This window comes from Silene latifolia, chromosome 2 (assembly GCF_048544455.1).
Source record: "Silene latifolia isolate original U9 population chromosome 2, ASM4854445v1, whole genome shotgun sequence".
Classification (NCBI taxonomy): domain Eukaryota; kingdom Viridiplantae; phylum Streptophyta; class Magnoliopsida; order Caryophyllales; family Caryophyllaceae; genus Silene; species Silene latifolia.
In genome coordinates, this window is record NC_133527.1 from 184,399,822 (window position 1) to 184,425,216 (window position 25,395).

The 25,395-nt window shown below is 39.8% G+C and overlaps 2 protein-coding genes across 2 annotated transcripts; one reads left to right on the forward strand and one right to left on the reverse strand.

Moving 5' to 3' along the window:
- Positions 1 to 6,770: 6,770 nt before the first annotated feature.
- LOC141643675 (nucleosome assembly protein 1;2-like) lies at positions 6,771 to 11,038 on the forward strand. The gene is made up of 11 exons (XM_074452925.1): positions 6,771 to 7,022; positions 7,152 to 7,186; positions 7,299 to 7,376; positions 7,991 to 8,083; positions 9,027 to 9,111; positions 9,193 to 9,254; positions 9,338 to 9,552; positions 9,680 to 9,857; positions 9,950 to 9,993; positions 10,107 to 10,323; positions 10,652 to 11,038. Exons 1-11 carry the CDS (start codon positions 6,974 to 6,976, stop codon positions 10,724 to 10,726), a joined length of 1,131 nt encoding a protein of 376 aa, XP_074309026.1. The 5' UTR covers positions 6,771 to 6,973; the 3' UTR covers positions 10,727 to 11,038.
- Positions 11,039 to 12,412: 1,374 nt separating this feature from the next.
- On the reverse strand, positions 12,413 to 23,552 carry LOC141643676 (large ribosomal subunit protein uL2-like). Its single transcript, XM_074452926.1, has 2 exons — positions 23,056 to 23,552; positions 12,413 to 12,890 (listed from the first exon to the last, which is right to left on the reverse strand). The coding sequence occupies exons 1-2, from the start codon at positions 23,493 to 23,495 to the stop codon at positions 12,557 to 12,559; spliced, it is 774 nt and encodes a 257-aa protein (XP_074309027.1). The 5' UTR covers positions 23,496 to 23,552; the 3' UTR covers positions 12,413 to 12,556.
- Between the last annotated feature and the right edge of the window lie 1,843 nt (positions 23,553 to 25,395).

The following is a 25,395-nucleotide window of genomic DNA, read 5'->3' on the forward strand; positions in this document are numbered from 1 at the left end:
ACATTGTCTTTTGACTTATTTGGGACATTCAAAAGAGTGTTGATAATATTGTCACAAACATTCTTTTCGATATGCATAACATCCAAACAATGTCTTATGGAGAGTTCCCGCCAATATGGGAGTCGTTCAAAAAGAGGAGACATCTTCTTGTATCCCCGTGATGCTAATTTAGAACCCTTCTTCCCATATGTAATTTTAATATCTTTCACCTTTTGATATACATCATGACCGCTTAATATCTTAGGATATGGACGATGATCAGGTTTTCCATTTAAAGCTTTTTGTTGCTTGCGATACGAATGATCTTCCTCCAAAAATTTACGGTATCCTAAGAAAGCTTGCTTTAAAGAAAACCTCAAATAAGAAGAGTCAACATCTTCTGCACACAAGGGCACGCCTCTTTCCCATGCACAGTATGTCCACAAAGATTACCGTATGCAGGAAAATCAGATATAGTGCATAATAACATTGCTTTCAAATTGAAAAAACTTTTTTGGTACGCATCAAAGACTTCTATTCCTTCATCTCATAGTGTTCTCAAATCGTCAAGAAGGGGCGCCAAGTAAACATCTATATCATTACCCGGTTCTTTGGGACCAGAAATCAATAAGGACAACATCAAATACTTCCTTTTCATGCACACATATGGAGGTAAATTGTAAATAGCTAAAAGCACAGGCCAAGTGCTATGTTGACTACTTAAATTCCCAAAAGGATTCATCCCGTCAGTAGAGAGTGCAAGTCGAAGATTTCGGGTTCTTTCCGATTCGGGATACTTGGCATCAATGTGTTTCCACTCTAAACCATCAGCCGGGTGTCTCAACTTGCCATCATTAACTTTTGCATTTTTATGCCATGTCAACAACTTTGCATCTTCCTTATTCGCAAAGAGTCGTCGCAACCTGGGTATTATCGGAAAATACCACAAAACTTTTGCTGGGATCCCCTCCTTCTTTTTATATCGCCATTCATTACAAACTGGACAATGAGTGAAACTCTCATATTCCTTGCGATTAATATAAAATCATTAGGGCATGCATGAATCTTCACATATTTCATTCCAATTCCTCTAAGTATCTTCTTGGCCGCATATGTACGATTAGGAAGAACATTATCTTCTGGAAGCATGTCCTTCAATAATTCGAGAAGGTGGGTAAAACTTTTATCACTCCACCCATTTGTTGCTTTCAAATTATATAGCTTAACAACGGCTGACAATTTTGTATAATTCTTACAACTCTTATACAAAGACATTTAAGCGTCTTTTAGCTTCTCTAATACAATGCTTGTGATGTCACTAAATTAGTAACATCGGGTTCTTCATCTTCACCTAGAATGTCATCTATATCAGCGGGATCTTGACCTAGGTAAGGGTTATCTTCTTCAAGACCGTCTTCAATTAACCGATCTCGTAATATTTTTTTCTAATTCATCGTCATCAAACTCGTCATCGGACACAGAATTCATATCACAAGAATTCATATCCCAGTCCGAATCTTCCAGTGAGTCGATACCTTTTTCTATAGGAAGAATTCCCCCCTCAATCTGAGTCTCTCCCATATTTTCCTCCATTCTCTGTACCACTCTAGACTCCCCATGAAACCTCTAAAGTTTATACTTTGAATTAAATGTATTCTTTTCTAAATGGATTTTAACATCCGAGAAGCTCATATATTTGATATTCAGACACATTTCACAAGGGCATGGCATATTAGACTTGTCTTTCACATTCTTTCTAACGAATTCATAAAATTCAGCTAAATCGACATCATATTTAGGATCACCTCTTTTCCCATTCATCATCCACGTACGATCCATATTGGTCTATATAATAGAAAAAAGCAACTAATATTACAAATATATTTAATTTCACACTATATATGGGATATGGGCACTTGTTTTAAAAACTGATATAGCCGCTCTTTTGGAGCATGAAAATAGACAAACATAGAGAAGCTGCAACAGAAAGAGACTGACAACCAGAATAGAGTAAAATCAAGCACATCTTAATCTGATAAAGTAGCTAGTCTTAATAGAGAATACACAGATGATTCAGGTCATAAACATGGCTAAAATTTATTTTGCTTTGCTGGACTGAAGGCTCCTAATCAGATTATGAATAATATAGCTGGTGAACTAACTTTTATTCATGCCCAATATTTTCCTTGTGAACTTAAAAAAACATGAAAATCATTAGAAATGATTGAGCACTGAGAAAACTAGTTTTGAGACATACAGAGAGTAAACTGCTCCTCATAAAGTCTTAATCACATTTAATTTAAATCTCATAGATACAATGACATCATTACCCATTGCCTAAAAGACTCCCGCGTCTCCCATATATGACCATGTGATTCCTCACGCCCCATAATCAGCCACATGCTACTGGTACAATATACTCCGAAGACAAATAATAATGAATTTGGCTCCCGTAGAAATTGAAAAGTGGAAAACCTAAAATGAGTAGATACTAGATACACCCATCCATACTGATACTTCTAACTTTCAGTTGAGGTAATGAGGAGCTGGTAAGAAGTTTCTAGTTAAATTTACAAATCTAGGCCTATTTCAGTCATAACAAAAGAAATTTGGTAATTTGGCCAATTGTTTGAAATTTAGCTGCTACGATTCGACTACGGAAAAAACAGAATTCCACCAAGTAACATGAATGTGACCTATATAGAATGAACAATGAATATGCAGATTTTCTCTTATGGAGGTATAATTCTAAAAACCCTTTTAACAATAAAGGCTCAAGGACACACAGGAGCAATCAACTCAAGGCTCAATGAACTAAAATCAACTTTTCCCTATACGTAGCGCACATTCTAAATAAACTGCAGAGCTCTTCTAGAGAAATATTTCACAACCACAATCATATTAGGAAGCCACACGACTGCTAACTACTAAACCCTACCATCACCAAATACTAAACCCTAACATCAGCATACATTAAAGTATACAATCAACAACAATGATGAAAGACGAGCAGCAAGAATCAATGAAATAAACAGATAATATAATCTAAGATTGTAGTATTAAAACTAACATTAAAAATAATGAAAAATGATCTTACCAGCAGCAACGATCAACGACGATGAAATACAAGTGACCAACGACAATAAGGCGGTGGCCGGAGTACGAGCAAGCACTGACAAGAAGGGGCAACTGATAATTTGATTGAAAATAATACTTGCGATGGTGATCATCAAACTGTGCGAAGGAAACAATTAGGGTGCAATACGTAGAAGTGTAAACGCCAAGTTTTCATTTGATTGAATTAATAAGGAGAACGGTGGGGAACGGAGCCGTTCTCGTTGACAGATTAAGGAAAACGGTGGGGAACGGAGCCGTTCTCGTTGAATTAATAAGGAGAACGGTGGGGAACGGAGCCGTTCTCTTTGACAGATTAAGGAGAACGGTGGAGAACGGAGCCGTTCTCGTTGACAGATTAAGGAGAACGGTGGGGAACGGAGGGGAGTATGAAGCGGTGTGTTCTGCAGTTCTAGTTTTAATTAAAACGGTTGGTCAAACCAACCCGTTCTCTTTGTTTATCTATAAGAACGGTTCAACCCAATAACCGTTCTATTCAGAATTCATAATTGCCCACCTAACATAAAAAAAAAGAAAGAGAATAGTTTCGTTACCAACCGTTCTCTAAGTGGCGTTCTCGTAGCCTTAAATTGTAGTAGTGTATCCAGGATCTTAAGTCTACTGCGTCTCATTTCCACTATTGTTCTCTTAGTTATTGTCCTAGGGAAGTGAATATGATAGCTCATAATCTTGCCCAAAAGGCTCTTTTGTAAGCTATGCTATGTATTGCTGTAAAAAAAAAATATAGTAAGTAGTACTTTGTATTACAAGATATGTGATCCTAGTTTTAAATACTGCTAGTATGTATACTCCAACATTTACCAAGAGCATTACCAGGTGTGTAGTTTAAAGATTGGAGCCAGTCCAACTTCCTAATAGTGAGTAGAGATGGTTTATACCCAAGTATGGGATTACAAAGATTACCAGAACTTTACATCGTTATACAATACAGGGTATTTTTTATGAGGCAATTAAATTGTGCACCTTTAAAGATATCCTTTTAAATATCATAGAGAAAACACCACGATTGGCTAGTAGCCCATTTGAGTCGATAGGAAAAAAACTTTCATCAACATAATGACCAATAACCATAAAGCTTGAAAAGGTCCTTAAAGATTTCTTTTCACAAATTGAAGAAGAAATGACATGTGGAAAACGGAGACATTTTATTTTCAAAAAAGTTAGAGCTTTCTCGCATGGCCTTCTTTTCTTTTCTAATTTTTTTTTTCTCTTTCGGACGTTGCTTCAACAATCATTTTTTTTCATTCTTATCATACTCATGCTCAAGTTTTATAATGCAAAGTCATTACCTGGTTTAGATGGTTGTCGTATGGTGGACTGAGCCAATGAGCATGTGTTTAATGCTGTAGTAGCAGGTCCGCTGTAAATTATGCAACAACCATACAAGAGTAACATGAAATCAACAGCTAAAAATGAATGAGCCGCAAACAAGTAAGATGAACTTGTTATTACATACTTATAACTGCAAATCGTTTGAAAAAAAAAATGTGTGAGAATGTCCAATTCTTCCCACATGACGGCATTATGCAAGCAAACACTATGAAATCTATGATGCTAATTTATTAAAGAGGACAACTTTTCTAAGTTTACAATCCTTGGCTCCCTGACAAATTGTTGCTCCCCCTTTGATTCAATATCGTTATTGGTTAGACTGGAACATCCAATTCCGAGCCTGCATCACATTAAGCATTCATCGGAGTCAGAATCGTAAACAATGCATCTCCATATGTAATGTAAACACTACGGAGTATGACTTTAAACAACACCACCTATAAAAACTAATGCAATCCTTTAAACATAATGGTTGACAAACAACCACAAGAAATTAGTCTTGAAAGGGTAAAGTTAATCGATCCACAAGAAGTATATATATATATATATATATATATATATATATATATATATATATATATATATATATATATATTATATACACTTCTTTGAAATATTTTTTCAAAAGTATTAAAAATTAACTTCATAACTTAAATTCTAAATAATACAGAACAATGAGATACTTTTACGCTAATATGGATCGTAATTCACCTTCAATTTGGACCCATTTTACACAGTGGATGTATAAGACGACATTGCACAAGACAGTTTCCTTACCTTAAATTCCTAACACACACAAAAATATGAACAAAGTAAGAAAAAAAACATCAAAGATCCTCTATATACTAAATGAATAGGAAAAACCCGAAGTTTTCCCGCCTAAAATATTTCCCTTATTTTGATATAATCTCTTATTTTCGTTCCTATTTCAATATAGTTTATTATTTAAGATTTGTTCTAGGTTTTTTGATGATACAAATTTTGTTCTCGGTAAGATAAGTTGTAGCTAAAAGATATGCTATTAAATAAGCTATAAAATAATATCATTAAATCTGTGTATAAACCTTTTTTCATTAAAATACACATTTCATGTTATGAGTATTACTTAAATTATTATTTTTCTCTCAAATCAAAATATAAGGATGAAAAACGTTAAAAAATAACGAATTGTCAATTGACACTCCATAAATATAGTATGCTAGAAGATAAAATTCTATAAACACCATGCATGCAGTGCACGAGGCCTATATTAGTTTAAAACAAACACAAATTCTTATTTCAGACCGTCATATCCGTCTAAAATGGTTAGACAGATACCATTTCCTCTCACAAAAAACCCATCTAGGGTGTGAGTGGGAAAGCACATGGGGTGTCCCACCACCCATGTGCTTCTCACTTATGAGAGGTCTTATTGCGGTCTGAAATAAGGCGGTCTGAAGCAAGATGGACTGAAAAACAAAACAATAAGGTTTACTATGATAACTAGGCATATTGTTTAATAGGAAATCACTTTGCTCCAAAGGTTGATACGAAAATTGACTAAAAAATGAGAATACAAATGGATGATTACTAAGGGAGACAACCTAAAACCATGTTCTTTTGAACTTAAAGTCACCAATTTAAGTTAAGTTCAGATCGTATAAGTTTAGTTCATAGAAAATATATCTAAGTTCAATTCATAAAGTTTATTCAATTTATACCCGTTTTTCTATAAGTTTAGATCCCGTAAGTTCAAATTAGAAGAGTTACGATCCTACAAGTTAAGTTCATAAAAGTTCACTAAAGTTAAGCTCAAAAGAACACGGATTAAGCTAATAAAAAGTCAAGAATATGAAGTAGATGATTAATGAGAAAGATCAATTACCAGAGTTAACAACGTAGTGTGGAGAGAAGGATGAAGATTATTGTATTTGCCTCATTAAACAATCCATTTATATATTAATATCGAAATCAAATCTTCTTTTAATTAGCAATGAATGATTTCCCTAATTCATTTACCAATTTCCATATTCACATAAATATCGTCATTAACTCCTACTACCAACTTACCAAGTGGTTCTCTTATTGAATCGTGTTGTACGATACCAGCTCACCCTTAACTTGATTCATACTTTTGACGTCGAGAATAAAGGACTCACATAGTTTAAAAGTATATTCAAGCGTTTAAGTTTGAATGGTCATCCATCAATTCCAGATAAATTACCATAATTCACATACTCAAATTAGACTGATTCATATCCGTTAGCTTATAGATTCGAGTAACCTTCCTCATATCACGAATCATTACATCTCGTTTATTAACAGCTCATAGGTTCGAATCACCCACCCCGTATTTGGAAAAAAAAAGATGACGGAATATACTTGGGAGATAGTACAATTAAAGAGAAAAATAAACAAAAAGTTGATGATAAATGACACAATATAAACCCTCACATTTCCCCCTTTCCCATACTCTCTCTACCCTTTAACTCACCTTTATCAAATTAGGGTTTTAGGGTTTTCGAATCTGCCGCATTCATCATCTTCCATGGCCACCAACAAAACCGACGCTCTCGACATGTCCGCTTTTGGCGCCGGTAATTCCTTCTTTCTACTCTATACCCTAATTTTCTTCCCCCTTTTTTCGATTTATGTTTTTCTTTCTCGTTTCTGAGATTTCGATTTTTTGATGTTCTTTTTTGTTTGTTGTTTTCCTTTGTTGACAGCTCTTACTTCTGAATCACTTCTTAATGCTCTTAAGGTGATTTTCTTGTTTCTTGTGTTGATATTTTTAGGGTTTTGTTAATTTATTAGGTTTTACATGTTTGATTTTTGAAGTTTATTTGAGTTTTTTTGTTTATGATGTTTTTTAGGCGAGGGAGAATGCTAATTTTCTGGAGAATTTGCCGCCTAATGTTCAGAAGCGTGTCGAATTTCTGAAACAGATTCAGGTGAATACATATTTCAGCTCGTGTTTTTGGTTCACTGTTTATGTGCATTTTTTCTGATGATTTAGATTAGTATTTGGGTCGTAGTTGGTTTGTTTTACTCTTTAGCTGTAGATAGACTTTGTCGTCGTAGCTGTCGTATTTTACCACGTTGGTTCGTCTAAACTTTAGACGGTAATGTTAGGGTGTAGGTAATATAAATGCAGTGTAGTATAAACAGGTTTGAAGTGTTTGAGGTTAAATACATGTTTTTTCGATCTAGTGTTTTTGGTAGCATTTCTTAGAACCAAATGGGTAATGTGTTGCTGTGCGTTGTTTAGGTTACTTATTGATGAAGAAAAGATAAAACCGATTGCTTACTGATGGTTGTTGCAATTAGTGTTGAATCGAAAATATGGAGTACTGTTTAACTGCTGTACATTGATATGATTCCTTGGAGGTTTGGGCAAACTATTAGGCGTCTTGTGTTTGCTCAATACTTTTTAAGTTAAATTGCATTTGATTGGAGTATTGGACCAATGATGGTCGTTCTCTGCACCATTTTGTTTGGAAACTATATTTTGTTGGTCGTGAAGTTTTTTTGTGAAGTTAATAACGCCTAATGTTTCAATGTACAGAGCGAGCATGATGAACTCGAGGCGAAGTTCTTTGAAGAGAGAAGAGCACTTGAAGACAAATACCAGAAACTGTATCAACCACTCTACTCTAAGGTTTGGCTTGTTGCTTCTAGTTCTAGGCCATCACTCGAGTCTTGATGATGATATTTTTTTTACATAATTGAGAACTTGTTGGAGTACATGTTTATATAAATCACTTTCAAAACAGCTGTTTAATATCTTGCGTTTTGTGCGGTTGTTTTCCAAACTTCATATCAGAACCCAGTTAAGAGTAGTTAAGAGTATTTGGGTGTAAGTTGAAATTTACCTCCAGAGTTAAATTAAATCTCAGTTCGACCTTTTGTTCTTGTAATTTCCCTCTGACTATTTTGGTCTCATTATCAAAACTGCAATTGCTGTATTCCATGATTTATCATGTTCATAATCTTTTCTAAAATAAAATTTGCACTTAATGGCTGTATTCCATGATTTATCAATTTCAGAATCTTTTCTAAAATAAAATTTGCACTTGTTGGCTGAATGTTAGATAAGATTTAACGAGGGGACATAGATAAGGTAAAAGGGGATGTATAATTAGGTTGTGGGTGTTGGGAGGGTTTCAATACTGTATGAGAAGCAAAACAGAGCCATTTAGTTGGAATTATTAGTATGTCCGGCTTTGTATTTTGGTATGGACTTTGAGTAGGACTTATTAAAAAGCCGGGAGTTTTGCACAAGTATGTAAAAAGGTAAGAGTGTTAAAATAGTGTATTGATAAGGCACTAATCTTTAGAAGTTGGATGTAGTTGTATGTATTTGCCCCACAGTGGTGCTTTAACTGAAATACCTCCGGGAGTTGCTCTCATCTTCTTCTTCTTCACTACTACCTTCTCTTCCCTACGCACGTCCCTCCTGTTTCATTTTGCTTGTCAGTAAAAGTGGAATATGGATTTCTGGTATAAGTAACTTGATAGTTGTATATCTTCGGTGCATGTAATCTCAACATTTGCTGATGTCAACATATGTCCACTGATTGACATATTGTATTCCTCTTCAGAGATATGATGTTGTAAATGGGGTTGTTGAAGTTGATGGGGTTTCGAATGAACCTGCTGATCAAGAGGCAGATAAACCTGCTGAAGGTATTAAATTGATATTTTATGTTCATAATTAAGCATGGTCACAATTATATTAAATATTCAAGTAGTTATTGTTTATTACAGAGAAAGGAGTGCCAAATTTCTGGTTCACTGCCATGAAGTCTAATGAAGTGCTAGCTGATGCGGTTAGTTAAAGATGGCCCATTGCTTTCTGAACATGTCCCTGCCTTCCTGTATGTCTCTTAAATTTGTCTCTGTTTATGATCAGATTCAAGAGCAGGACGAAGAGGCTCTTAAATATCTTAAAGATATCAAGTGGCATAGAATTGATGTGCCAAAAGATGAGAATCAGAAGGGTGAAGCTACCAAGGGTTTCAAGCTTGAGTTCTTCTTTGATCCCAATCCGTTTTTCAAGAATCCTGTTTTGACAAAGACGTATTTCATGATAGATGAAGATGAACCTATTTTGGAGAAAGCTATTGGGTAATCTAGTCTTATCTGCTATAGCTTTTCTATCAATCTTTTTTTATTTCCCCTGCTAATGACAAATATGCCTTTATTCTCTAATATTTAACTGCTTATCACTATTTGACAATTGGTCATCTTACAGGACGGAAATTGAATGGTTTCCCGGGAAATGTTTGACAGAGAAGGTTCTGAAGAAGAAACCAAAGAAGGGATCTAAGAATGCTAAGCCAATCACAAAAACAGAAGCTGTTGACAGTTTTTTCAATTTCTTTACCCCCCCTGAAGTCCCTGATGATGATGAAGATATTGAGGAAGAAGCTGTGAGTTTCTGATCGCTGCTGTTATTAAAAGTTTAATTTGATGGATTACCTTCCCGGTATTATATTATCTTATTTATTTGTTGCTCATTTAGGCGGAAGAGTTGCAATCCATGATGGAACTAGATTATGATGTTGGGTAAGTAGATACTTGTGGATAGAGAATTTACACTCTTCTTTTGTACTGTTTCGATTTTTTTTGTAATTTATCCTAAATGATCTTATATTCATATCTATTATCTTTTCATATAGGTCAACCATTAAGGAGAAAATCATTCCCCATGCTGTGTCTTGGTTTACTGGAGAAGCTGCTCAGGATGACGAGTTTGGAGATCTGGAGGAAGATGAAGATGACGACGATGAAGATGATGACGATGAGGATGACGACGACGATGAGGAAGATGACGATGAAGACGATGATGATGACGAGGAAGACGAGGATGAAGATAAAACCAGCTCCAAGAAAAAGGCAAGCCTATAATCAACTAATTCTAGACCTTGCAGACTTTTTTTTTTTGCCGTGTTGGACTGTTGGGGTTAGGTCATTGTGGGCCAGGTTCTGGTGTATTGGTTACGAATTTTTTTCGGGTATAGGGTTTTTAAGTTATTGGTAATGAGGCAGGAGGTTGTTCTTCTGGTTGTTTTAGTCATGATTAACTTGAAGCAAACTTGAAGCAAAAGCTTTCGCTTCAAATCTGTCCTTCTTGAGTCGTGTATTTTTCGGTGTGGGTCACTTTTTCCATGTCAGCTATTTTTAGACCACTTAAATGTAATACTATTCAACTTATTTCTTGCAGGGAAGAGGTCCCAAGGCAAAAGGAGGAGAAGCTCTGCCTGCAGGTGAACGACCACCAGAATGCAAGCAACAGTAGTTGGATTGTTTTCCGATTTGTGGTGTTGATGATTATAGTTGGTGATGCTCCATTAATGAAGCGCAGAAAATTTTGTCCTGTTTTTATATCGTCTTTAAAATGTATCTGAAGGATGTCTTATGCTATTATAGTCCCTTGTGATTTGATTGTGTGTGCCTTGTTCAGATTGGTCAGTTAAATTTCAGGTGTGTGTATTCGTGGTAAAACTTGCAGATTGCATTTATTAGATTAGTAGAGCTGTTCTCTGGGAATTTGAATGATTGTTGGAGTTTAGTTAAAGGAAAAAGAAGCTTTTTTTCTGCTTCCACAAAATAGTGTGATCTTTGTCTTGCAGTTTACATTATATGAAGCACATCACATGTTTGCTAGAAATTGTCGCGGAGCATATCCGAGACAATTTTTTCTCAAATTGGCATTGGCATTTTTTCTCAAATTACCACACTATTGGAGCATATAGGAAGTAATATCACTGTAAAATTGGCATTTTTTCTCTCTCAAATATCCGAGGTAGTCAAGAGTTGAATTAGTGAACAAATGCCGATGAGTTAATGTAATTCGCAATCTTCAATTCGTGTTTTGAATCATAGCATTCAGCCATGCACTCAACAAGTCATTAAGCTATAACTAAATTACAACACTATCTGAATTTGATTTAATTGAAAATAATTGTTAAAACACGGGGGTATTATTTTGTGCTTTCCATTTCATCTCATTATTAACCGCCTTATTTAATTTGAAAATATCAAGAAATTAAAACTTTTAAGTAGTACTGGATCAGTTCAATTCAAGTTTGGGTTATTTTCAATCTGTTATTATCAAATTATTTAGGGATAATACACTTTGTGCAGCAATAAACATTTAGGTTAGGTGAGGTCTAATCGATTGGGTCAATTTAGGCTATAGGTCAATCTTGGCCCTTTAGTTCGAGTGTCGATTAGATACGACTTGAGTTATTCAGGTCAAGTTATTCGAGGCAGATCAATTTAGCAGGTTTAATCTTAAGCACATTAAAAAAAAAACGAAAATGCAAGAAATATAAAGTTTCAAAATAAATTCTAAAAAGAAATTCGTACAAATTATAAAAGGAGAATTCCGTGAAAACGGAGTGATAAATTGATAATGGCAAAAAGTTAAAACTGAGGATAACATAGGAGGCAAGCTCGAGTTCTTTGAAGAGCAACCTTGTGTAATTTTCCACGATAGACCGAATAAACTAGATACCAATACCAATTACGGATTCACTCGTTATCCAAAATAAAAAAAAATAGAGAAAACATCTTCCTCAGGGAAATGCTCCAACCCCTTTTCCTCGACACTAACCCGCGCAAAAACCCTGGCAATACTCAACATAAACCCTAATTAATATCATCAAACTCCAACCCCTATTTTCAAATTTCAACCCCATTTTCTCAAATTATTCATCTTAATAAAACCAATTTAAAATTATCAGACATTTTGATTTTAATTTTAGTTTTATCTAATTTTTTCTGAAAATAATGTTATATGGAGCTCCCTGAATGTCATATCCAATTACAAAGAAATGGTAAATTTTCTGCGAAATATTTTGGGCAGAAAACCCCATTTTTTGTACTCTAGAGGTGCGTGATCAATGGCTGCCTTTAGGGATATGCTCGCGTGTGGGATTTCTCCGACTGTGTTTACATATAATATTTTGATAGATAGTTAGCTGAATAGTAATACCAACATAAGTAGTTCTAGATTCCGACCACAATTTATTCCTGCTAAACCACAAATAACGATAACGATAATAATAATAATAATAATAATAATAATAATAATAATGTAGCATATTAAGTAGTGCTGGATTAACTAATAAACGGCGGTCTTCAAGAATTTCTTTTTGCCACCCCCACCAGTTTGCCTAGCACCAATCTGACCAACCTTTTGACCCGGAACAGATCGCTTACTAATGGTGGTACTGTGACCAGGATGTTGGTGGTTACCACCACCATGAGGATGGTCAACAGGGTTCATGGCCACACCGCGAACCTTAGGCCAACAGTTCCTCTTAACTCTAAACTTATGGTACGCTCTTCCTGCCTTTAGTAGCGGCTTCTCTGTTCTCCCTCCTCCGGCTATCTGCCCTATCATTGCTCGACACCCGCTTGATATCACCTTCTTTGCTCCTGATGGTAGCTTTATCCTTCACGTACATAAACATATTATCAATTTCATGTCAGTAAGACCATGTTATGATATATAATATAACATTGTGAAATAAACCCGTATTAAAATTAGTTTATCGATCCTTTTCGTAGACACTAATGACTAACATAACAAAAATTACAACCAAATCGAAACATGGTGAAGCTAATGCATACACGTTCATCCAAATTTTCTCGATTTTTTTTCTTAAAAAGGGTTCAAACCCGAAAAATAATAAATAATCGGTTTGAAATAACCATTTCAGAAAAAATTCAATTCTCTCCTAATCTTGATAATTAAGTTTCATAACCAATATTCTAGATGGGTGGGCAAAAAAGTTAGAATCAACAAACCGATGGCAATACTTAACATCTCCTATCTATAAAAGCTATAGCATTTAGGAGATTGCTATTGGTTCCTTAAAATTAGGGAATGAAAAACCTTTTATTTTTTTGCTCAACGTGGTTCCCTTATTTATAGGAGCTTTTATTTCTTTTCCTCAAACTCAATTATTTCTATACTACACTATCTTCAGCCATAATTCCTCAACTCTACAAATGAATATATAGGGTGTATTACAAATTTACAATTACAATAAAAGTGGAGTAACTAATAACAAAGCTTAATTTACATACAGATTGCGAGAAATTGAGATAATAATGATATTAAATGACATAATAATGTGAGAAAAAAAATTAACTTCAATTTATTTGAATGTAAATATTATACAATATTAGTTCAGTATTTATAATAAAAATAAATATAATACTTCGGATAGATCTCTTAAGAAAAAAATGTAATTCTATTTGCGTCTAATGAAATTTAGGACTCATACAATATCAATATCAACCTGCAAAAAAAGTAATATACTATTTTTTACTCTAAAAAACCATTAATTACAATTAAATAAACCTTCATACAAATCAAAATGCATGTTTTTGAATCCAAAAAGAAAATTGACAAGGGATTAAACTTTCAAAAAATCAAAATTTCATTAAATTTGTCAATTAAACACAACAAATAAATCTTATATATTCATGATGGGGCATATTCTGCAACGCTGACCAAGTCAACATACTGAGCAAGGTCAAAGATGTCCACAACAAGTCAACGACTTATACAGCCTAGCCGATGCAGCCCATCGGCCTGTTAGCCTGGGTCTCGGCGTGACAACCTGCCAGCCGGGACACATACCCGCGTACTCATATCCAAGACCCCTCGGCGGTGAGTCAACATCATGGCCCGCCGGCCTGCCATAGGTCCCTCGGCCGAGGGGTAGATCGGTCTTTCCACCTGCTAGCCACTTGGCCACTTGGCCACTACGTGACAAAAGGTGAAGGCCTATAAATACTCCTCAACCTTCATTGCGGAAAGGATCGAACAATTAAACCAAAATACACTATTCATCTGGTAATATCTCCCTTATCTCTCTACAACATATCTAGCCAAGTAACACAGCTTAATCCTTTGAGTTTACTGACTTGAGCGTCGGAGTGAGTACGCTTGGCACAAAGCCAAGCCCTCAGTTCGTTCATTGTTGCAGGAGAGGCCGAGAGGAACGATAGAGACGCGAGGAATCCAACTCAAGACATTATTCTACGAGCCACGGGTGGTAACGATACTTGCTCTGGAATTACACCCGGAACAATTGGCGCCGTCTGTGGGAAAAGACACTAGAAGCTAGTCACATTCATTCCCAAACAAAAAAAAAACAAATCAACAAAAACCCACCCAAAAAGCTAAGAAAATGTCGAAACAACAAGAGGTATTCGTGACGGACGAAACCGAATTTTACCACGATGATGCCGTCCACAAATCTGGAGTCGTGCAACCCTCCACCGGCGGAGTAATTCAACCAGAATTCGGGATGCCAATAATACCCGACACACCGGTGCCAGCCAACCAGGTCACCATCATGGGACAGGTGGTTGACGTAGCAAAGCTGAAGATACTCCTGGACCTAATCAGTAATACGCCCGCTCACACTGTCACGCCGACAAGAGCGGCGGAAACTGTCCAGGAGGCTAGGGCCCAAAATGTGACTCCGAGAAATTTGAACGGGGCACTAGGAGAAGCCGACCCAGCCAAGACGCCGGGGGAGCCCAAAGTGGGCGCGGTACGGAGGGAGGAGCCAGGTTAGGGATGCAAGGAGCCGATCGCCGCGTGTCGTTCGACACGTGGTTAGGCAGCCCCTCAACGCCTACGTCCTGGAAGTCCCGGTGCCGCATAAGCTCAAGTTGCCACCTCTGTCATACAAGGGAGATAGTGATCCAGCCGACCACGCTGAGGCTTTCGAGTCTTACATGTCGGTATGGGAGCAGCCCAATGAGGTCTGGTGCCGAATTTTCCCAACAACTTTGCATGGGATGGCTCAGAGCTGGTATAAAGGGCTTCCCGACGGCTCGGTGTACTATTATGCCGATCTAAAGGATGCCTTCCTAGCCCAGTACTCTTGCAACAAGAGAAGAGCCGTAGAGACATCTGACCTCCTGACTATCAGACAGGAGGGGGGCGAGTCTCTCCGGAGCTATGTGAAGAGGTTTGATGGAAAGGTCCAGCAGATTCGAGAAATTAATCCCGAGCTGGCGGCCTTCGCGCTGATGAAGGGCCTCCCAAGGGGAGCCTTAAAAAACGAGCTCATCAAGAGCGGAGGCCTGGGCTTGGACGCCGCCAGGAAGTTGGCCGACCAAGCCATCAAGGTAGAAGACTATCACAAGACCTGGGTAGATCCCAGCGAAGCCGAGCACTCAGAAAAGAAGAGTCACAGGCAGGACAATCAGGACGAAGGACGCCGCGACAACAACGGTTCGCGGTCCGAGGGAAGACGCCGTGAGAGTAATAGATCGCGGTCGGACAGATCCGACCGGAAGCAAGACTCGGCGGGCGCCGGTGGGTCGAGAACGTACCACCGAGGCGGTACAGGTGAAAAAACACCTCCGTCGTATCGCCCGCCGAGGTCTTCGCCCGAGCAAAAACGAGGGCCGAAGTGGGAGAGACCCCCAAGCCAAAAAGCGACGGTTACACGAGCCGATCTTGAGTACCACGGCCACACCGCCACCGACCAACGATCGCCGCCATCTGAAGAATGCCATAGAGGAACTGATCCGGAAGGGAGGCCTCGGCAAGTACGTTGCAAAAGGCCAAAAGACTGACGCTGGCAATTCAGACAAGAAGTCATCTTCGAGCGGATAGGAGTGATTCATGTTGTCATCGGGGGCAACGAGAACGGAGGATCCGCTCATGGGCACAAACGACACCTAAACGAGCTATATCAGGCCATCAACTTTGTGCCCCACTCAGGGATCCCCTCTGCAAACATCCCCGATATGACCATTGGAGGAAAGGACTACGAAGGGGTCATCGCCCCTCACAGCGACCCGCTTGTAGTCAATTTGGACATATCCAACCACCTGGTCAAGAGGTGCCTGATTGACACAGGCGCATACACGAACATCATGTTTAGAGAGTGCTTTCTCGGCCTCGGCCTGAAGATCAAGGACTTGAGCCCCCGCACCAACCCCTATACGACTTCTCGGGGCCGGCCTAGTGCGCTGGGATCAATCAGACTCCCGGTGACGTTCGGCGAAAAGAACGCGGCTAAAAACGTCCTAGCTGAGTTCGTGGTCATTGACGGCTCGTCCGCCTACAACGTTCTCATAGGCCGAGTCACCCTGAGCGAGGCCGACGCAGTGATGTCCATCCGGGCCCTAACACTGCTGTACGTCTCGTACCGGGGGGAAGCGCATAAGCTCGTCTCCAAAGACGAGAAGGATGAGGTGATCAACATCCAGATAGCTGCCCGAGGATGCAACATGCAATCCCTCAAAGAGGTGAGGAAGTCCGAAAAAGGAAAAAGCCCGTCCTTACAGCAGGAAGGCGACCTCATGGATGCAACTAGTGGGCCGGCGGGGAGGGGTACCTGTGATGAGCCATTAGGGCATTGGCAATCTCGTAGAAATTTATGTAGCTGCGGAGGTGCCCAAAATAGCTGTGGACACCCCAACGCATGTTTTTACCTAATGAAAAACCATCCAAGCCTTCCATCGAAGCAAAATTTTCACATCAGTTATCTATCAAGATACCGACGCCGGCTCACACTGTCATACCGACAAGAGCGGCAGTCGTTGCGAAGAAATATAGCGCCGTCGCAGTCACCCCAAGTAGTAGACGCCCACGGCGACACGCAAGAGGTAGACTCCGTCGCAGATCACTCCAAGTGGTAGACGCCACGTAACACGCTATCAAGAAACCGACGCGGCTCACTTTGTCATACCGACAAGAGCGGCGATCGTTGCGAAGAAATACAGCGCCGTCGCAGTCACCCCAAGTAGTAGACGCCACGGCAGTCACCCCAAGAGGTAGACTTCGTCGCAGTCACTCCAAGTGGTAGACGCCACGTAACACGCTATCAAGAAACCGACGCCGGCTCACACTGTCATACCGACAAGAGCGGCGATCGTTCGAAGAAAAAATACTGGCTGTGCGTCGCAGATCACCCCAAGTAGTAGACGCCACGGCAGTCACCCCAAGAGGTAGACTCCGTCGCAGTCACTCCAAGTGGTAGACGCCACGTAACACGCTATCAAGAAACCGACGCCGGCTCACACTGTCATACCGACAAGAGCGGCAGTCAATAACGAAGAGCACTCGCCGGCTGATACCGTCACACCGACAAGAATGGCAATCATCCTCAAGAAATAAATACCTCGACGGTCTCTACCCGGTAGCGATCGATACTCGCGAAGTGATCAAAACGCCTTAGAAGCGTCGCACAGTTGAGGAACACACTCTAAAACCGCCTCGGCCAAGCCGAGGCGGAAACAGAGGCAAAAAAAAAAAAAAAAACGCTAAGTACAGATTGAGACGCTCAACTATTAGCACAAGGGAAAGGAAGATGAGATAAAGACCTCGGCCAGGCCGAAGGCGAAAGAAACGAACTATTATTAGATAAGTTACAAGATTACAAGTGAAAGAATACAGACGACGGCCGTCCCCACAGGGATGAGCCGAAACACAACCTACCAAAGGTGTACAAAAAAAAAAAGGAAAAAGCAAAAGCTACAATTATGTTCAGGTACCAAGAGATAGCGGGGAGGAAGGGCTGAGTAATTGGCCCCCGAACAGCTGAAGCAGATCTGCTGTAAACTTGTTCTCATCAAGCAGCACATGGTAGCATGTGAGGAGCTGAAACAGATCTGCTGCAAACTTGCTCTCCTAAGCCTGTTGCTGCCTACCATCAGTATCGGTAGCCGCATCTTCTTCAGTAGGCAACCCAGCAGCTTTTCTAGCAGCCTCAGCCTTGGCCTCGGCAGCTTCAGCTGCCCTCATCCTTTCGGCTTCTTCCTTAGCCACCCTGGCCTTCTCAGCAAGAGCTGCCTTCTCCGCGGCCACCTCCCTCTCCATCTTCGCCTTCACCGCCTCCTGGGCCTTCTCCACCGCGGCTTTCTCCTTAGCCTCGAGCCTATCATCAAGCAGCACGTCGAACCTGCCCCACGGGAAGGAACCATCCAGAGGGAAGAGCTCCCCGATAACTTCCCTAGCAGCATCTTCGGCCAAATCCCGGAACTGGGCGCACAGTTTGGGGAGCATGACGGTTTGGAGCATCTCGATGTCCACCTCTTTTTGCTTAATGATGGCCTCTTTACCCCGAACCACCTCCGCCTGAGCCTTAAAAAGGCCCCTGAGCTCACCCCTCTGCTGGAGATAGAGGTCGACACGCCCCTGAACAAGGTCACATTTCCTCGGCCTTCGCGCGCTTCGCCGCCGCAGACTCGCCTTAGCCCTCTCAAAGAAGGACCTCCTTTTCGGCGTCCTCCCTAAGTTTTCTCTCGGCCGGGAGCGCCTTCTCGGCTTCTCCCTAAGCCTCGCTCATTGAGGAGCTCAAGCTTCGCCGACGCAGCCACCTGCTTAGTGGCGTTACGCTCATGAACAGCCCGAGCCACGGCCTTCTCTTGCTCCATGAGACGAGCACCGGTAGCCACGTTCCACCTCGCCAGCTCCCTAATTAGCTTCGTGCCCTCCTCTATAAGCTCGGAGACGGAAGCCTTCTGGGATGAAGGGACGGTGGTCACAATTTGACCACTAGCCCGCGGCTGGGAGACGAAAGCCTTCTGGGATGGAGGGTTGACGGCGGCGCCTTGATCACCAACCTGCGCAGAGGACCCCACCGCCGGCTGCCCGACGTGAGCAAATGGACCGATCATGGGGGTCTGCGTAAATTCAATTAAAACATCGGTATCAACATTGACTTACCGAGAAACACCTAATGGCACGGCTAAATTTAAGCCACAAGCTAGATAGGTACCGTGTTTGGCCTTCTTGGCCGGAGGAGGCACTTCCTTGCCAGCGGTAGAAACTGTCCCTCTCCTCTTACGGATAAGGGGAGATCCCTCCGCGTCAGAATCCCCCTCATCGAGAATATCAACAATCTCCACCTTCTTAGGGGAGGGGACGGGAGTTGGAACCAGTGTCGACGCCGTTTTCCGCGTCCGACGCACTACGCCGCTAACAACCCTCGCCTGCGCCTCCTCCTTGCTCAAACCCTTCAGCATTGTTCCATAAGATCATTCGGCGACATCCCTGTGATCGTGGGCTAGAGCCTTGGGATGCAAGTTAGCAACGGTTTTATCTTTGTGCAGCCCTATTCTCCGGGAGGATATCCTCAGAAAGGTCCGGTCCAAAGTGGTCTGCAAAAGAAACAAGGCAAGAGTTTAGTATAAATAAGTCGAGGTCCGAGAAAACAGGAACATCGAGAGCGGTGATGGGCCTCACACCGACCCCACTCACCCCGTGCCAGGGCCGGTATGAGGCCGACATAGCAAAGCGGCTCATCCTGAAGAATGATCTGCGTCGGGGGAATCCATCTTTTCGGCATCCCACTCTTGTCCACCTCAAAGAGCCTCATCGCCAGCCTCTCGTCCTCCTTCAGATGGACCTTGCTGGCATCCATTTTCAGATGCTTCCGGGTGACCCATCTGTCATGCTCCGCCCTAGTCTCACACCGCAAATTAACCTGGTGTTGGAAGGAGCGGGGTAGCGGATAGTCGTCCAAGCACTTTAACGTACACCCACCGACCCCCGCGGTCCTTGCAAGAAGAGAGTTTGTCACAGAGACATAACCCCGCTCCGTTTGCACACTATACCATCCGACGCGCCAGAGATTGATGGTTTAAGATGATGAAGTCGGCGGAATAAATTCACCGTCGGAGCCTCTCCCTTAAAGAGACAAAGCCGACGATTTAAACCGATTATGGTTCTCATGGCCAACGGGTGCGGTTGGGCAACGGCAACGTTCATAGCCCTAATTATGGCCATAACATACCCGTTCAACGGAAACCGGAGCCCGTACTCCAAATGCCGCATGTACACGCCGGTGTGGCCCGGTGGAGGACAACAGACGGACCGACCCTCCCGGGGATAACAATTTTATACCCCCTACCAAAGAAAAAATGGCCCTCGAAAAGTTTCTCACGGAACAACGGCAAACTTATGGGACCAAGCACGGTCAAGACAGATCTTACAGACATAGCCGTGATCCATGACGCATCTTGTCTCCCCTCACTAGGACGAGATATTTCCTCCTCACCAAAATCATCACCAAAATCACCACAAGAATCTTCATCCTCCCATTCCTCCGAACCGAGGATCAACTTGTGGGGGAAGGAGACCTATGACCCTCCGACACGGGCTCACTAGGTCCAAAGATCGCAGAAGACATGTTCACAACAAATTACTAGCAAGATAAAAGAAAAATTCGTTTGTTTACCTTAAAAGGAAAAAGTGCTCACGGATCAAAGACTTGAAGGTTGGAAGAAAAAGGAAGCCCTTGAAAGTTTAGAAAGATGAAGATTTTGGAGAAAATTTTCGAAAATGAAATGGAGGCCAAAATCACGGAATAACTGCCCTATTTATAGAGAAAAGCCCATGAAGAAGGACCAATCAGGGCACAGCCCATGAAGCGTCAACCAATCAGCGAACATACACGTGTCAAACATGCAACCGTGGGATGTCAATCGTTGCAACAGTCGAACGTCAATCAATGCAACAGTGACCAAGCGTCTTCAACACGCCTATTCACATCTCTTCGATCGATCATCTTCCTCAACAAATTCCTAGGTATCTAGTCTCCGCCGACCACCCGATCAACCAAGCTAGGAAGCACCAGGCGGGGCAATCAAAATCAACCTAAGACACTCACCCTGGTCTCGGCCAGCGTCATGTTCTTTTCCACATCGGATACCCTTTACGCATCCATGTGGAGGGGGGATTATGGTGTATAATACGGCCTAACAAGAGCCACGCCGGTACACAAGAAGAAGCCGATACAGAAATTTTGTGAAAGTTACTTGCGCAGAATATACGCTCAAAAGTACATCGGAGCCCATACCACGGCATAGACTACGCTGGGGGCAAATTGATGGGGCATATTCTGCAACGTTGACCAAGTCAACATACTGAGCAAGGTCAAAGATGTCCACAACAAGTCAACGACTTATACGACCCTAGCCGTCTGACCCATCGGCTGTTAGCCTGGGTCTCGGCGTGACAACTGCCGCCAGGGACACATACCCGCGTACTCATATCCAAGACCCCTCGGCGGTGAGTCAACATCATGGCCCGCCGGCCTGCCATAGGTCCCTCGGCCGAGAGGTAGATCGGTCTTTCCACCTGCTAGCCACTTGGCCACTTGGCCACTACGTGACAAAAGGTGAAGGCCTATAAATACTCCTCAACCTTCATTGAGGAAAGGATCGAACAATTAAACCAAAATACACTATTCATCTGGTAATATCTCCCTTATCTCTCTACAACATATATAGCCAAGTAACACAGCTTAATCCTTTGAGTTTACTGACTTGAGCGTCGGAGTGAGTACGCTTGGCACAAAGCCAAGCCCTCAGTTCGTTCATTGTTGCAGGAGAGGCCGAGAGGAACGATAGAGACGCGAGGAATCCAACTCAAGACATTATTCTACGAGCCACGGGTGGTAACGATACTTGCTCTGGAATTACACCCGGAACAATTCACATTGATCACATTCACTTACTTAGCTAAATTACAAGTTGATCATACACAACAAAAATTTCTAACATCATCCAATTAAATATTTTTGTGTAAAAGGTTTGGATTTTGGCTATTTACGAGATTTAATTGAAATATTAAAGAATTTGTGATTAGAAAAAAGTAAGTTTGATTAAATGCAGAATTCAAAAAAAAAAAGGGAAAAAGGGCGAGAGGATGAGAGTGACGTGAAAGTTTGAGAAGTGAATTAGCTAGGTTAATATTTTGCACATGTATCTTCAGTCTTCTCTTAATCTCTTCCAAATACTTAATGATTTAATGGGTTTATTAGTCAATTAGTATGAGCTTACGTACTTTATATCATTGGTTGGTTGTCTATTACTCCCTCCGCCCCGGTCAATTGTTGTCTTTTGGTTTTGGTACAAAGATCAAGGAAAGAGGATAGGGTCAATAACCAAATGACAAGTGGAACAAATTGAATGAGAATGATCAAATTACTTATCAAGTTCATTCTTAAAATAGAAAGGACAACAAATGACTGAGACACCCAAAAATGGAAAAGGGGACCGGGACAAAGGAAGTATCTTTTTAGGTGGGTCACTTGAAGATAGGTTAGATTTACTCGGTGTTATTTGGAATTTGGTTACCATTTCAACCAAGTAGTAATAATATTGATTTGTGTAAACAAATTGGTAGTCCTTTATACTTAATTTCAAAATATTCCTATTTACATAAAGATCTAAGGAAAGAGTAAATTACTCCATGTATGAAATTTTACTTGCATACTTTGTAAATGACTAAATCAATACTATATTGAAAATATTGTAATTTTAAAAGTAACCCGTGCAATTATTGTACGGGGCTAAAACTAGTATTGTTTATTCTATGTACTCCGTAATTGGTTTAATTTCTTTGAACAAAGAAAAAGCCACCATATTTCGTATAACACACGACCTCAATAATTAAGATTGTTGTAATAAAATGAACACAACTATAATATAGTTCATATGTTCCATTGAATTGTTTATGTTTTCCAAAATATGTAAAAAGAAATTTAAAAAACGTAAATAGTTCAACTGAAACGAGGAAGTATATATAGTTCATATTGAATATAAAGCAGAATAATACGGAGTAATACGTACCTAGTAGTAGCATTATCAGGATTATGAGCAATAATAACAGCATAGTCACCAGAAGCCCTAGCCAAGACACCTCGGTCACCAATCCGACTCTCAACATTACAAATCACGGTACCTTCGGGGGCCTGTCCGACAGGCAACACATTCCCAACAGACAATTTAGCATTCTTACCACAATAAAGATACTGACCCGTATACATACCTTCAGCAGCCACAAAAAGTTCCTTTTGGAGCTTGTACCTAATCGGATCACGGAACGTGATACGAGCAAGTGGGGCTCCCCTCCCGGGATCGTGAATGATATCAGTCACGACTCCTTTTAGGTAGCCTTTCCTTTCACCCAAGTCCAATGTTCGGAACTTGGCAGGACCCTTTCTGTGGTGCGTGTGGGACTTGAATACGGAGCCAGCTCCCTTACGTTGAGCCCTGATAACGCGTCCCATGACTTTGGTTGGTAAGAGGAGGTGTGGTTGTGTTTTTTTTTTTTTTTTGTGTAAATGTAGAGGAGAAGAATAGGGTTGAATCAATACGTTGTTTATGTATTGAAGAGGAGGATGATTAGGGTTTAGGGTTTTGTGGCAACCGTGGAGATCAAGTATTTGCAGGGCCGGCTCAATAATTTTCGGCGGCCCAAACTAATTTGTTGTTTGTTTAGTACATATAAGTACTAACCGTGAAGAAGCTGTTGTCTGCTTCCAAAAAATTAGTGGTATCTTCGTTTTGCAGTTTACACTATACGAATCACATCACATGTTTGCTAGAGATTGTCTTGGAGCCTCGGAAGAAGTTACTGCGAAATTTGTTGTTCACAAATTCAAATATCCGAGATACCAAGGTAGTGAAGAAGTTAAATTAGTGAACAAATGGCAATATCCGAGTTATTGTCATTCTCAATCATCAATTCGTGTTTTGGATCATAGCATGCAGCCAAGGACGAAGCACTCAACCAGTCATCAAGTTATAACCAATTACAACATTTTATCTGAATTTAATTTAATTGAAAATATTTGTCAAAACACAGTATTATTTTGTGCTCTTTATTCCATCTCATAATAAACTGCCTTATTTAGTTCGAAAATATTGAGAAATTGAAACTTTTGGATAGTACTCGGTTGGTTTAATTCGAGGTCGGGAATTTTACGATCTGTTATTATCAGGTTATTTAGGGATAATAAACTATGTGCAACAATAAACATTTGGACAAGTCATGTTGTTGATCAATTCGGGTTACTGGTCACTCTTTTCCCTTAGTTGGTACGACCTGGGTTATTCAGATCAGGTCATCGGGAAGGGTCAATTTTGGCAGGTGTAATCTTAAGCACATTAAAAAAAAAAAAAAAAAAACTCCAAGAATATAAAGTTTAAAAATAAATTCTAAAAAACATCTTGTGCAAATCTCCCTTCTACTAAAAGAATAAAATGTCTCTCAATTTTTTCAGTGAAATGTTCTGTATTGATCCTCGCACTATATCATACAAGTATTAATTATATACCATAAATAAGAGATACTATTACTAATTTTTAATTTATAAACACACAATAATGAGATATTTTGATTTACTATACATGTGGGATTGCATTAATAATGAGGATGATATGAGAAAAATATTCTCCACAATTTTTTTCATAGTTCTATTTTCCCTTTTTTTTCTACAAAGATACTCTATAAGTTGACTATCTCATTTTGCAATTTCTCTAATTTTATTGTATAATTAAATCATTACTTGAGGTTATTATTTTGGTAGTTGTAATTGTATAATAATATTATTAGTATAGATCCCGCGCAATAAATGCGCGGTATTTATAGAGCTTTTGTTTTTGTATTATTTATTCATGCTAAATTAACACCTCATTAGTTTTTCATATTTCACGTCATTATATTTTGATGAGAAAACAATTGAACTGTGAAACTAATAAAGAAAATTGAGTAATGTCATGATTTTAATTGTGTAATGAATTTTTTTTTTCACAAAGCTAATAATTTAATTTTATAAACTTTTCAACTTATTTTAATGATTTTTTCTATCCAAGGGCTTTCTATAGAATTTTGCTTTTCAGTGTATTATTTATGAGATTTAAATTGACAATTCATTTATTTTTCATGTTTTTCCTCATTGTATTTTTATTTGAGAAATAAAAATTTAAATCGTAAGAAGATATTAAATGAGTATTTTTATGAAAGCTTTTTTTTTGTTTTTTTTTACCGAGATATTAATGATGTTATTTTACAAATATTTACTAATACCATATTTTTAGGCGCAACTTCTTATCATAAAAAGTTAATGAACTTTTATCATAAGGTTCTTTAAAAAAAAAAAGAATTTCTTTATAATAAAAAGACCG

What these genes read in the sequence shown, in the direction of transcription:
- LOC141643675 (XM_074452925.1), top strand. Translation starts at nt 6,974, where the DNA reads ATGGCCACCAACAAAACCGACGCTCTCGACATGTCCGCTTTTGGCGCC. An exon ending in ATTTTGGAGAAAGCTATTGG is followed by an intron (nt 9,553 to 9,679) that starts GTAATCTAGTCT and finishes GTCATCTTACAG; the next exon opens with GACGGAAATTGAATGGTTTC. An exon ending in AAGATATTGAGGAAGAAGCT is followed by an intron (nt 9,858 to 9,949) that starts GTGAGTTTCTGA and finishes TTGCTCATTTAG; the next exon opens with GCGGAAGAGTTGCAATCCAT.
- LOC141643676 (XM_074452926.1), bottom strand. Translation starts at nt 23,495, where the DNA reads ATGGGACGCGTTATCAGGGCTCAACGTAAGGGAGCTGGCTCCGTATTC. An exon ending in CCTGATAATGCTACTACTAG is followed by an intron (nt 12,891 to 23,055) that starts GTACGTATTACT and finishes ATGTACGTGAAG; the next exon opens with GATAAAGCTACCATCAGGAG.